We start from the raw sequence: 14,362 nt of genomic DNA, 5'->3' as shown, positions 1-14,362 counted from the left end.
CATCCAAGACATCTGCAGCTTCAACACAAGAAACACAGCAGCCTTCCCAGATCCATGATGCAGCCACAAGGGAGACACTTAGGCATAGTAGCAGGATAGGCACGCTTAAGCGATGTTATAAGGAGATGCACAAGGGTGAGAAATGATGTTTTTGTGTAAGTTTCTTGAACTGTTTTTTGTTGTGTTGTCTTTTTGCACGGGCTTGGATCATGTCATAAATCTTTATTTTTTGCACATATATCTGGGCAGGTGTATCATTTGAGAATGGGCACTTGTGTGTGAAAGCACTCATTGGGATGGCCATGGAGAATAGGAGCTAAAGGGTCATGTGGGGATGAGATTGTGTGAATCGAGCAGCAATGAGACGTGTCTGCACCTCACTTGCAGGATTGCGATGGCGACAACGCCTCCTGGCTGGGCGGCGACGGGGATCACCCTGCTCCTCCTCCTCATCGGGTGGTACTGCTGGCTCGAGCTCCAGCGGCTGGCCCCTCATCAGGGCCAGGTTGCGCAGCATGCAGCAGACCACCACGAATATGGAGACCCATTGAGGAGAGTACTGCAAGGCACCACCAAACTGGTCCAGGCAACGGAACCTCTGCTTGAGGATCCCAATGCAGTGTTCGATGATGCACCTGGTGTCAGAACAGGCATCATTGTAGACATGCTCGGCTGCTGTCCTGGGGTTCCATTGTGGAGTCAGCAGCCAAGTGGACAGGGAATATCCCTGGTCGCCAAGCAGCCATCCACAATCCTAATTTGGCCCGGTGAAGAGGGCGAGCACACCGGTCTGGCGCAGAATGAAGAAATCATGGCTGCTGTCTGGATACCTGGCATTAACTGTCAGGATCCTACGCGGGTGGTCACACACCAACTGCACATCGAGGGAGTGGAATCCCTTCCTGTTGATAGAGTTCGAGATGGTGTTGTGGCACCCTCAGACTAACGTGTGTGCAGTCGATGGCACCCTGGGGACCCCTGCAATCTGGACAAATCCAGTCTGCCGCTCCACCTGCTTCTCGCTGGTCATCGGGAAGGAGATATAGTCCACTCTTCTCCTATACAGAGCATCGGTGACCTGCCGGATGGAGCGATGGGCAGAGATTTGGGAGATGTTCGTGATGTCTGCAGTCACAGACTGGAAAGACCGCATAGTATAAAGGTTCAGAACTATGCTGAACTTGGTCTCAATGGTCAGAGCTATCCTGAGCCTTGTGTGAGGCTGGAGATCTTGGTGCAGGACATTGCACAGCTTCCTCAGTACGTCCTTTCTCAATCTAAACCTCCGCAAACATTGCTCATCATTGAGCTCCAGGAAAGAGAACTGACGTCGGTGGACCCTTTAACGGTAGGGCCTCCTCCCCCCAGGTCTGTGCTGGCCACCTCCCATGGCAGCCGGCTGATCGCCTTCTCCCTGTTTCTCCTCATGTTCCGGAGCCTCAGCAGGCTGATGCTGCCAAGGCTCCTGGCCCAGTATGTGGTGAGGGGGGTCAGCGGATCTGACCCTCCACCTCATGCCACCTCCCTCCTGGCCACCCTCTCTACGTGGAGGTCTGCGGCCATCTGCAGGCCCTTCTCTCTGCTGGGCAGCCATGGCTGCTGCCTCCCTTGCCCACTGCCTCTGTACCCGTTATGGCACCACCTTCTCCTGCGTCTCACAAGGTGGACAAGGCGTTCCTCTGCCAACACTGAGCCCATTCTGTGTGAAGGCTGGACCCTCACAAGTAGGCCTCTGGAGTAGAGAATGAGGCCTACAGGCCTCCACTAATCACAAAGTTAAAAAGTCTTCAAAACTCTCCAAAAATAATGAACAGTACTCTGCAGGTTTACCAAATGCACCGAAAGCAACAGAAAAAGTTATGACCAAAAATACCCGATCGCGGTAATCCTCCGTTCTCCTCCAGCGGTGTCGAGTAGCACAGCAAAGTGCTCCGACCCAAAAAGCTGGCTGGGGCACTGTGAAAAAGAAAGCTGCGTTTTTTTATGCTGAATTTGGGTGGTGTGGCCGCGTAGCAGCGGCGCGCACCCTGATGACACCAAGCCCCTACCACGGCGGAAGTGCACACCGCCCAAAAAACTCCCGCACTGAATATGCTTTGCGGGGGACAATCGACTGGAATGCGGCAACCACCTGATTTTGCTGAATAGCTGTCAAAAACCCACGGTAACAGTCCTTCCTGGGACCCTGAATTTTGGCCCCTTTGTCTTTGATAGGCAGATAATGTACATCATCAGACACATTTAATAGGTAAATGAACAGCGTTCAGTCCAAAGAATCTATTTCCAGTCATTGCAAGCTACACTATTCTCCTTGAAACATCCGAACAACAAATATATTTTTCTTGCACTAACTTTCAACACTTCCTACATGGTGAAACACTGCCACAGAGCAAATAATTTAGCCCAGTCCCTCTGTTGGCTTAAGACGGACTGATCAGAGGTGCACAAGTAGCCTACCATTGACAGGTCCTGGCCAGAACTATGTGTCAAAGGGACAACAAGGAATCATCTGCCCTGCCAGGTTTTCACTCAAGACACAGCTTTCAATCAAAATTACTACCCCAGGATGTCCACCATGTAGGATGTTTGGAATTGAATTAAATGGCTTGTTTGTTGATCTGCATCAAGGTACTTTGAATGACCAGTCCCTGTACAGGTATAATGTGAATAATTTATAGAAAGGAATTCATGAACTATGCACAATTCTGCCTTACCCAGGAGGTCCAAATATAAGCCAGGCTGTAATGTAAATTCCATACAGCTTGCAGAAGCAGCTAACAATAACTGACCATAACCCTGTGTGTACACTTTGGCCAAGCAAAAAAGAAAGCAATAAATAATCTGACAAAGATAAAAAAAACTTCATTTTTATCATTGTATCAAAAGTTTAAAAATGGCATTGTTAGGACTTCTTGGAGATTCAACCAGCTGGCTATTTACATGCAGCAGTTCAAAACATTTCACAGTAACTCCCAGTAACTGCTCTTCATGGTGGTGAACCCGCCAATTAATTGTTAAACAACTATGTTCCTTTACAAGATGTTAAAATGATTATACTATACAAATGTATAATGTTAACACTAATTGCTGTACCAAATCAAGAGCCTATTCCACATCCCGCATTCATGTCATCTTTGAGTGGCACAATGAAATCCGCCATACGAGTGGTGAGGGGAGGGGCGAGGAGGAAACACTGTGTACTTAATTTAATATATACCCTTCCCATCAGTACAGATGTACAAGGTAAGCCACTGAGGAACCATTTACATTGTCATGGAGACAGCAAAACCATTTATCCTCTGACTCACCATGAACGACACAATGCAAAATCTGTGTTTATAAAAATGCTACTTAATCAACTTGATTGCTTTCCAACATGGAACAAGACACCAGCTAGACCAATGGAACATGCATTTAATCCAGAACCAGAGAACTTCCAATACAAAGGAAATCATACAATTTATAAAGCTTCTAGAAAAAAAAAAATCTATCTTCCTGCTGTAAAAATGCCCACTGTAACAATATTTGTAATTTTTTATTACTTTTTTTTAAAAAAGGCTTTAGTTGGGTCAAAATGAAAGCAGTTATATTTGGCTCATTATCTTTCCTCTATTTCTACTGTAGAGAGAGAGATATTTGGCTGTAAATAATACATAGTATAATTCATGATATTTTTTAATTTTCTCTAACTTTCGGCTTCCATTACATCAATATCCTTTTCCTCCCCTTCGCTTGTGAAACCAATGACTAATACTGACGGTAGTTTCAGAGGCACCAGTGGCCCTCAGATCCCCAATCCTGTCCTCAATGATGTCTGCACACATGCACTTTCCACCAGAAGTCATTAGATGGCATCCAGGAGTAGGAACCCCATTAAATTTTCCTCCTCCCTAGACTAGGTCACTGGGGACACCTGTACTGCTCCTACTGCTGTCCCATTCTAGATCTTTCTGTTTTGCACCATTTTCCCACTGTATCATCAGTAGAGCAAAGATTAAATGGTTGAAGATCACCTGAGCACCAAGGGCATCATACAGCCTGATAATACTTTCCAAACAGAAAAATATTTAGATTCCAGATTAACAATTGTATTTTCCACTCGAGTCTGTGTCGAAGTTCATATTTGCCAATGTGACAAGAACATTTAACAATAAATTTTACTCCAAAAGAAATGAGAACATTTAACCCATTGAGAATATAAACAAGTTTAATTCAAACATCTGTCATTGCTGTCTGTGCAAAATCATTTTTGGCAAAAAAAGTTAGCAATTGTACAAGTCAATGTAAAAGTGCATAGTTTTTCTGCAAATTACATCCTTGATTGTATGATGTAAAAAAATCATGCACTATATAGCACATCTGCAATTTGTAAAACTAAAGCCCACTATATTGGGCTTGACGGTCTGAATCAGCAATGTATTTGGTCAGTTACTCCCACATTACGAGCATCTTCCCTAACTGCCATCAATTGTAAAATAGAATTTTAAGCATTGCCACAATAATGGATGTACATCAAACAAAGATAAAGCAATGCAGTTAGCATCAAGGTCCAGCCAGTATGTTTGTGACACCAATGTTTAGCTGGAGTATCCTATAGTTTGAAATGATTAGATAACTTCCAACTAAAAAAGCAAACAGACAAACTTTCCAAAGACTTCATTTAATATAAACACATCTCGATGTTAACACTGCTCAAGGAAGCACACTGAAATTGAAGGTATTTTAAAAAACGCAGAAAAAATAATTCTATACTTAATAGTTGAAGTGAATCACCAGATAATTTATACACCCAAGTAACATTTGTATAGAAGAAAATAAGACTTCTCTCTCTTTATTTTTAAATAAAATAGTTTTTCTCATTCTCATTGTGTTTGGTCCAAAAACAATCACGAGGTGTACAGGCAGCTGGGTAAGCTTCTCTCTGGCTTCTGTCAATGCAAGTCTGCAGAGGTTCAAGATGGCGGCTCACCACCACCTTCTCAAGTACAATTAGGGATGGGCAATAAATGCTGGTCTTGCCAGCGCCACCTACATCCTATGAATGAATATTTAAAAAAATCTGCAACCAGCTGGTAGGACATGCATAAGCGACCTTCACTGCTTGTGGAAAAGCAACTAGCATGGCCACACAGCTGAGAGCAGGAATTCTGCACACAAAGGATTGTGGTTTTCTACTCATGTCCAACCATGCCATGACAGATGTTATGTCACCACATCATCCAACAAAGTTTAAATTCTAATAGCTGTGCAACTTTGAGTCTGTGAATCTCAATGTATAGGTGTTGTGTGTGCAAGTAAATTCAGTGTGCACCATAGAGTGTGAAAATACAAGAGGTGTATCAGAAGAAAATGTGAGGTCATCCACTTTGGACCCAGGAAAGATAGATCAGAGTAGTTTCTAAATGGTGAGAAGCTCGGAACTGTGGAGGAGCAGAGAGATTTACGGGTCTTTAAAGCTAGTGGACAGGTACAAAAAATAATTTAAAAGATTAATGGAATGGAACAGGTAGAAGCAAGTACTATGCTAAAGAAGCTTCATCTTGGAATGCCCAGATTTTATCTTCGGAATTCAGTTAAAAAAAGGATTGGATTTAATTTTATCTTCCTCCTCTTTTCCACTAATTTCTTTAGTCCCGTTTCCTGCCATACCACCCCTCCCCCCTCCCCCCCCCCCCCCCCGAAACATCTTCACTCCTCCAGGTACCTCACCTAAACCACCTCCTTCATCTGTGAGCCTACACGAGAGTTGATTCAGCAGGCTATTCTATCCAGGGGCAACACAACAAGCCTGATCCTGTCGTCGCCCAATGCTCACAGAAACACGGGATAAATTTAGCCTAACTCGCCTGGTGGGAAACTGATGGGATCGGGTAAAATGCTAGAATTACCCAATGGAGAGTAAAATTGGGCAAGGTGTAAAACAAGCTTTGCACCCAACCCCATCAGTTTCCCCACCAGGCGAGTTAAGATAAAATTGATCCCACAGTTCCTGCAGGGTTCACTGCACAACAATCAGGAGTGGATTGACTGCTGGTCAATTTTGCCCTCCTATCTGGCTCCAAGACCACTTGTTGTAACCCTCGGCTGAAATCAGCCAACTTAGCACAGATTAGCTATTGAACCAAGCATGTTTGTGGACTGTATGGCCCAACTAGACGCTGGCTTAACCATCTCATAAGAACATAAGAATTAGGAGTCGGTCATTTGGTCTCTCGAGCCTGCTCCGCCATTCAATAAGATCATGGCTGTTCTTCGACCTCAACTCCACTTTCCCCACCCGATCTCCATATCCAAAAATCTATCGATCTCATCCGTGAATCTACTCAATGATTCAGCATCCACAGCCCTTTGGGGTAGAGAATTCCAACGATTCACAACCCTGAGTGAAGAAATTCCATCTCATCTCAGTCCGACCCCTTAACCTGGGATTTTGCCCCTTGTTCTAGACTCTCCAGTCAGGAAAAACAACCTCTCAGCATCTACCCTGTCAATCCCCCTCAGAATCTTATATGTTTAATGAAATTACCTCTCATTCTTCTAAACTCCAGAGCTCAATCTCTCCTCATTGGTCCCTTGGATGAGAGGGGTGTCCTATCAAGAGAACCTTTGTCACACTCCCTCTATGGCAAGTGTATCTTTCCTTAGATAAGGAGACCAAAACTATGCACAGTACTGCAGGTATGGTCTCACCAAAGCCCTGTACAATTGTAGCAAGACTTCCTTACACTTGTACTCCACTCCCTTGCAATAAAGGCCAACATGTCATTTGACTTCTTAATTGCTTGCTGTACCTGCATGCTCTGTGTTTTGTGTACAAGGACATCTGTACCTCTGAACACCAACATTTAATAGTTTCTCACTATTTAAAAAATATTCTGTTTTTCTATTCTTCCTACCAAAGTGAATAACTTCAAATTTCCTCACACTATACTCCATCTGCCTCCTTATTGCCCACCTCATTTAACCTGTCTATATCCCCTTGCAGGCTGTGTCCTCCTTACAGCTTACTTTGAATACATTACACCAGGTCTTTTCATCAAAGTAATTAATATAGATTGTAAATAGCTGAGGCCCAAGCACCGATCCTTGCGACACCCCATTAGTTACAGCCTGCCAACCGGAAAATTACACGTTTATCCCTACTCTCTGTTTTCTGTCCGTTAACCAATCCTCAATCCATGCTAATATACTATCCCCAGCCGCATGAGTCCTTGTCTTGCGTAGCAACCTTTTATGTGGCAACTTATCGAATGCCTTTTGGAAATCCAAGTATACTACATCCATGAGTTCGCCTCTATCTACCCTGCTAGTTACGTCCTCGAAAAATTAATACATTTGTTAAACACAATTTCCCTTTCATAAAACCAGGTTGACTCTGCCTAATCATATCCTGATTTTCTAAGTGCATTGTTACAAATTCCTTAATAATAGATTCCAGCCTTTTCACAACAACTGATGTCAAGCTAACTGACCTGTAGTTCCCCGTTTTCTCTCTCTTTTCCTGAATAGCGGGGTTACATTTGCCACTTTCTAATCCGTTGGGACCTCGGAAATTTTGAAAGATGACAACCAATGCATCCACTATCTCTACAGCCACCTCTTTTAGAACCATAGGATGTCGGCCATTAGGTCCAGGGGATTTGTCAGATTTTAGTCCCATTAGTTTTTCAAGTACTTTTTAAGTTCCTCATTCTTATTAGCCCCTTGGTTCCCAACTATTTTTGGTATGCTTTTTCTGTCTTCTACTGTGAAGACAGAAATAAAATATTTGTTTAAAATCTCACTATTCCTCATTACAATTTCTCCTGCCTCAGCCTCTAAGGGACCAACGCTTACTTCTGCTACTCTCTTTTATATACTTGTAGAAGCTCTTACAATCTGTTTTTATATGTTTTACTCTCATTCTATTTTCTCCCTTATTAATTTTTTGGTCATCCTTCGTTTGTTTTTAAAGCTCTCCCATTCCTTAGGCAACTATTCTTTGCAACATTATAAGCCTCTTATTTTAATCTAATACTATCCTTAACTTCTTTCGTTAGCCACAGATGGATTACTTTTCCTAAATAATTTTTATTTCTCAACGGAAGGTATATTTATTGAGAATTTTGGATTATTTCTTTAAATATTTGCCATTGCTTACCTACCGATATTACTGTTCCGCTCATTATTTTTATTTTAAAATACCCTTGAAACAAACAAATTAATCTTTATTTTCCTAATTATTTTAATTGTTTTTATCGGTTTTCAAAACAGTAATCTATATCTAGAGACCATTATAACTTTTATTGGAAAAAGGGACTGTTTTCAATCTATATTAACGACTTGGAAGAAGGGACTGAGTGTAATGTAGCCAAGTTTGCTGACGATATAAAGATGGGAGGAAAAGCAATGTGTGAGGAGGACACAAAAAATCTGCAAAAGGACATAGACAGGCTAAGTGAGTGGGTAAAAATTTGGCAGATGGAGTATAATGTTGGAAAGTGTGAGGTTATTCACTTTGGCAGAAAAAAATTGAAGAGCAAGTTATTATTTAAATGGAGGAAGATTGCAAATTGCCTAGTCAGGATTGCGTAGGAAACTCTCCACTTGCCTGGATGAGTGCAGCTGCAACAACACTGAAGAAACTCAACATCACCCAGGACAGAGCAGACCATTTGATTAGTACTTCATCCACTAGTTAAACATTCACCCCCTCCACCACCACATACCAAGGCTAATGGAATGTTGGCCTTTATCTCTAGGGGGCTCGAATACAAAGTTTTAGAAGTTATGTTTGTTATATAAAGCTCTATAGTTAGACCCCAACATCAGGAATACTGAGTTCAGTTCTGGGTACCGTACCTCAGGAAGGAGATATTGGTCTTGGAGGGGGTGCAGTGCAGATTCACCAGAATGATACAACAACAACTTGCATTTATATAGCACCTTTAATGTCGTGCTTTGGAATAGTTAAGTCTAAGGCATGGATAAGGGTTTCAGCGGCAGATGAGCTGGGACAAGGGCAGAGTCTGGCGATATTATGGAGATGGAAGGGATGGAGTCGGAATCTCACCTCGGGGTCAAATAAGACATCAAGGTTGCGAACAGTCTGGTTCAGCCTCAGAGAGTTGCCAAGGAGAAGGGTGTAGTCGATGGCTAGGGAACAGAGTTTGTGGCGAGGACCGAAGTCAAAAGCTTCTGTCTTCCCAATATTTAGTTTGGAGGAAATCTCTGCTCATCCAATACTGAATATTGGGGGTAATATATTAGCATTGGCTAACTTTTAACAGAAAACAGTTGGGATAAATGGGTAATTTTCCAGTTGGCAAACAGTAACTACTGGGATGCCACAGGGATTGGTGCTGGGGCCTCAACTATTTACAAATCTATATTAATGACTTAGAGGAAGGGACCAAGTGTAATGTAGCCAAGTTTGCTGATGATACAAAGATGGGTGGGAAAGCAAGTTGCGAGGAGGACACAAAGAATCTGTAAAGGGATACAGACAGGCTAAGTGAGCGGGCAAACATTTGGCAGATGGAGTATAATGTGAGAAAGTGTGAGGTTATCCACTTTGGCAGGAAAAATAAAAAATCTAATTATTTAAATGGAGAAACTACAAAATGCTGCAGTACATAGGGACTGTGTGCGTGAAACACAAAAAGTTAGTATGCAGGTACAGCAAGTAATTGGGAAGGCAAATGGAATTTTGCAAGGGGGATAGAGTATAAAAGCAGAGAAGCCCTCTACAACTGTACGGGGTATTGGTGAGGCCACACCTGGAGTACTACATACAGTTTTGGTCTCCTTATTTAAAGGGAGGATATACTTGCATTGGAGGCTGTTCAGGGGAGGTTCACTAGGTTGATTCCTGAGATGAAGGGGTTGACTTATGAAGAAAGGTTGAGCCTATACTCATTGAAGAAGTTTAGAAGAATGAGAGGTGATCTTATTGAAACATAAAAGATTCTGAGGGGACTCGACAAGGGAGATGCAGAGATGTTTCCATTTGTGGGGAATCTAGAACTAGGTACATAGTTTAAGAATAAGGGGTCGCCCATTTAGAACGGAGATGAGGAGGAATTCCTTCTCTCAGAGTAACTATTTAGCCCCTCGAGCCTGTTCTGTCATTCAAATAGATTACGGTTGATCTGCATCTTAATTCCACCTACCTGCCTTGATTCTGTAGCCTTTAATACCCTTGTCTAACAAAACACTATCAATCTCAGTTTTGAAATTTTCAATTGACCTAGCCTCGAGCTTTTTGGAGGGAAATGGGGTGGGAAGAGTTTCAGATTTCCACTACCCTTTGTGTGAAGGAGTGCTTCCTCACATCACCGTTGAACTGTCTCGCTCTAATTTTAAGGTTATACCACCTTTTCTGGACTCCCCCACCAGAGGAAATAGTTTCTCTCTATCTACCCTCTATTATCCTTTAATCATCATAAGCCCCTCAATTAGATCACCCCTTAATCTTCTTTACTTAAGGGAATGCAAGCTGGGTCTATGCAACTTATCTTCATAATTTAACCTCTCTCGATCCCTCCACTGTCTCTAAATTGTCAGACTGCTTGTCTACATACGAACATAAGAAATAGGATCAGGAGCAGGTCATTTGGCTCCTCGAGCCTGCTCCGCCATTTAATAAGATCATGGCTAATCTGATCTTGCGCTGAGCTCCATTCCCTGCTCGCTCCCCATAACCCTTCACTCCTTTATCGTTCAAAAATGTCTATCTCCACCTTAAATATATTCAATGACCCAGCTCTCCACAGCTCTCTGGGACGGAGAATTCCACAGATTTACGACATAGGGCCCAAATTTGCCCAGGAGTTGCTCCGTTTTTTTGGTGCAACTTGATTTTTCTGGAGTATCTTAAAAATCCTCATTCTGCACATTTAATTTGCGCCAGTGTAAGTGAATTAGTTAGGATTTTTTTTTTTTTAAGTTTAGTTTTTTTTCCCAAAAGGGGGCACCTATGCCCATTTTGGCAATTTAAGCCACTTTGCACAGCTAATAGTTGCTCCAAACTAACTTAGGCCAGTGTAAGTGGCCACAGTAAACCCTTGCGGAGAGTTAAGAAATCAGCGTAGGTAGGTACTTAATGACTTGACTAAAGAATGTGAATAGGATCAAACAGCTATACAGAACATATGACAAACTTCGCAAAGTTAATTTACTATACAACAGAAGCATTCATGGAAGCTAAAACTACAAAAGGAAAAGTAGAGACAAAACATATTTACATATTTTTTTCAAAATATCCAAAGAAGAACAGTCATCAACCGCCCCCCTCCAACCATATCAAAACTCTCCTCATTAAACAAAGCACAACCATCAATAAAAAATAAAACTCAAATCTTACCTCGGCCCAGCCAGTGCGGGAGGCTACTCGGCCGGGGATAGGTGCAGGACTCTCTATGGAGTGCAACAGCCCGGCGGCGTCGTGACACCATTAGGCCTGGGATAGGGGCAGGGCATCAGGTCCCATGCTACAGAGGAGCTATTGCACATTCGCGAAATCTCCAGTGCGCATGCGTTGAGCTGTTGCCACTCTTGAGCGCAGGGCCCAAGCTCTGCCCCCTAATTGAATTGCCACGCTGCGCCAAGCCATGGGAGAGGCCAGAGCCGCCAGAATGCGGGAACAACTTTTTGGCGCCGTTTTTATCCTGGGAAGTCGGCACACCTCCGATGAGCGTGCAGTGGCAAATTTTGAGCCCTATATTTCTATGTTCCTAGCAATGCCATGTAGAGTGTTCCTGATATTAAACATACTGTCAGGGTTAGGGTGAAGATGGCATGGTGGTAGTGGGGGGGAAGGGACAGGGAAAAGGGAGAATTTATCTGGGTTTCTCGTGCATATAGAATGGGAATCTGGTCTCTTATTCTTAATGCAACCATTATAGCTAAGTAATATCATTTGTTACCCTGCATTTAGTTGCAATTTAATGATTATTCTCTTAAAATTATTAACATTTTGGGGACTTTTATTAATCAGTGTTGTACGTGCAGTTCTTTTAAACAATCGGAGCAAAACAATCACAACTATTTAACTTTGGGCTGGTAGAAAGTCACAAATTCTGAAAAGGAAAATTAATGACAAGTCAGCAATGATCATTGCGATCAACAGTGATGCGATCGCCATTTCCACAATGCAATGAAGAGGATACCATTGAGTGTGCCAGGAATATGCTTTGCTGTTGTTTGTACATTTAACTGTTAACTCTTCCAATACCAGAGGAGACTTTACTGATCAATTAAAATAGAAATATGAGTTACTAGCATTGGAAGAGTTTAAACAGTATCCTTTGAACTATGACATGCAAGAAGAAATGAGGATTATCTGTTTTTAAACTCTCAAGACACCCCATCATCAAATACATACAAAATACAAATGCACTTATCAACAATCAGACATCGACAAGTTCCACATTGCCCAATTCAAACCAAGGACCAACAGATGCAGGACAAGGCATTTTTCACAATATGAACTGAAGCACAGCCTTGAAATTCTGTGCCAAATTTCATGGACGTGCCAGAACCAAAAACAAATCATCTTTCACAAACAGTAAAATTGGTTTCAGCCATCATCACCAATGGTTTATTTGCACAGCAAGTGTCACTTACCTTGATTCAAGAGGTTCCAGTTCTTGTAGACAAATATTTAGAGGAATCTTACTGAAAGACCAAGACTCCGAATCGATCAATTGGGTCACGTGGCTCAGGAGCTTCATTTCATAATCACATTCCAGAACTCTCCAGTACCCTAATTTGGGGAAGGAAGGAAAGGGGAAGTATAAAACCAGATATGATTCCTCAGTGAAGGCAAAAGTGTACAGCTTGCTATTTCAGTTACAAACTTATGATTAATATTTTGGCTTGCTAGTCGTAACAAACACCATTCCGATCGGTGCAAGCTGTTGGTTTTCAACAAAATGAGGTGCATCAGTGGGTGTTCAACTTTTTCCAGGCAAAACTTAATTCACTAATGTTACAACATTGATGAACATCTCTATACAGAATCACATAAGCCAGAGACTCAGATTTCAAACAAAAACAGCAAAGTTCAAGCAGTTAATAAAGGTAATCTCAGTATTCTGATCTATATGGCCAACAAGCAGATAGCAGGTCCATGACATTATAACAACCTTTGGCAATGTAATCACTTGATTGACAGAAGGCTCATACTACGATTAGTTCATGCATTGAACATAATTATTCCCTGTATAGAATTATTGGCAGTTGAATATCACACATTGTGGCCAAACAACTGAGGGTTAATGTTTCTGTATGACAGGATTAAAGGCTTCAACACTCATCACTGAATATATAGTACGACAGGGAGAATCAGATGACCTCAAACCATGATTACAAAGCTCAGTTTATCAACATCATCTGATCTCGGAGAAGCATTATGCTGAGTTTTTTGTTTCCCAGTTTGATCCCCTAATCAGTCCTGTCTAAAAGTTAGCAATTCATACTTGGGTACAGTTCCAAAAACAAGAGCAGCTTCCCAGCCACTCACCCAAGTGGGTATTCTTCATCCAGAAGCCTAGTGAACATTGGCTGATTATTCTACTGTGGGGAGTGGGGTCAACAACTGCCAATTACATTCCTCTTCTCATCCAACATCCACACAGACGCACTTTCCAGCAGGAACCCCTGAATAGCAAGCAGAAGAGGCGTCCTTGGCCAACTTCTCCCCGAGCACCCCCACTGTTGGCCCACCTCAGATTATCTAACCTAGACAACGGATTGAATCTGGGACCTTTGCAGTCTCGATGTCTCAGTAAAACACCATGCAATGCAATTATCAACGGAATCATCAGTGCTGCTCTTGATACACAGGTCTTCAGCAGCATAGCTCAGGCGTTGTCAAGGCTCATAGCCTTTGCTATGTCCAGCACACTCAGCTACTGCTTAATGTCACGTGGATTGAAATGAATTGGCTGGACAATGGAAGCTACGATGATGGGAACCTGGGACTTTTCTGCAGTCTAGCACTATACTGTGTTCACCTACTAGGCTGGCAAAGGGCTTGGCATCTTATTTTTGAAGTGGCGATTTGGAGACACTGAGGTTGAATTTCTGCAGGGGTTTCTCCCACTCATCCACCAGAACTTTAACACAGGAACGCATAGATGCAGGAAAAACAGCGTAAATGGCATTCACACCATTTTTTGCAGCTCTATGTGGAAGTTACAGCGGACGAGTGGGAGAAGCCACCGTGGAAATTCACCTCCTTGTGTCAAGCTCCACTCTTCCAATTTACCTTCAATGTTGCATGCATATATCAGCTGTAACTGCTGCATTATTTCCCCTTCACTGGCTTGAATACTTTCCATTAAATCCTCCTTTGTATACTGCAACGCAAAGAACAGAG

At 42.5% G+C, this 14,362-nt stretch overlaps 1 protein-coding gene across 1 annotated transcript in view; it reads right to left on the bottom strand.

Annotated features, from left to right (window-relative positions):
* dscc1 (DNA replication and sister chromatid cohesion 1) overlaps window positions 1-14,362 on the bottom strand; it is a 76,134-nt gene that overhangs the window by 35,306 nt on the left and 26,466 nt on the right. The window contains exons 4-5 of the mRNA XM_070874852.1: window positions 14,252-14,342; window positions 12,607-12,745 (exon numbers count right to left, since the gene is read on the bottom strand). Coding sequence (XP_070730953.1) covers window positions 12,607-12,745; window positions 14,252-14,342 — 230 coding nt within the window. The remainder of the gene's footprint in view (window positions 1-12,606; window positions 12,746-14,251; window positions 14,343-14,362) is intronic.

This window comes from Pristiophorus japonicus, chromosome 1 (assembly GCF_044704955.1).
Source record: "Pristiophorus japonicus isolate sPriJap1 chromosome 1, sPriJap1.hap1, whole genome shotgun sequence".
NCBI classification, from domain to species: Eukaryota; Metazoa; Chordata; class Chondrichthyes; family Pristiophoridae; genus Pristiophorus; species Pristiophorus japonicus.
This window is presented reverse-complemented; position numbering and strand designations above follow the sequence as displayed.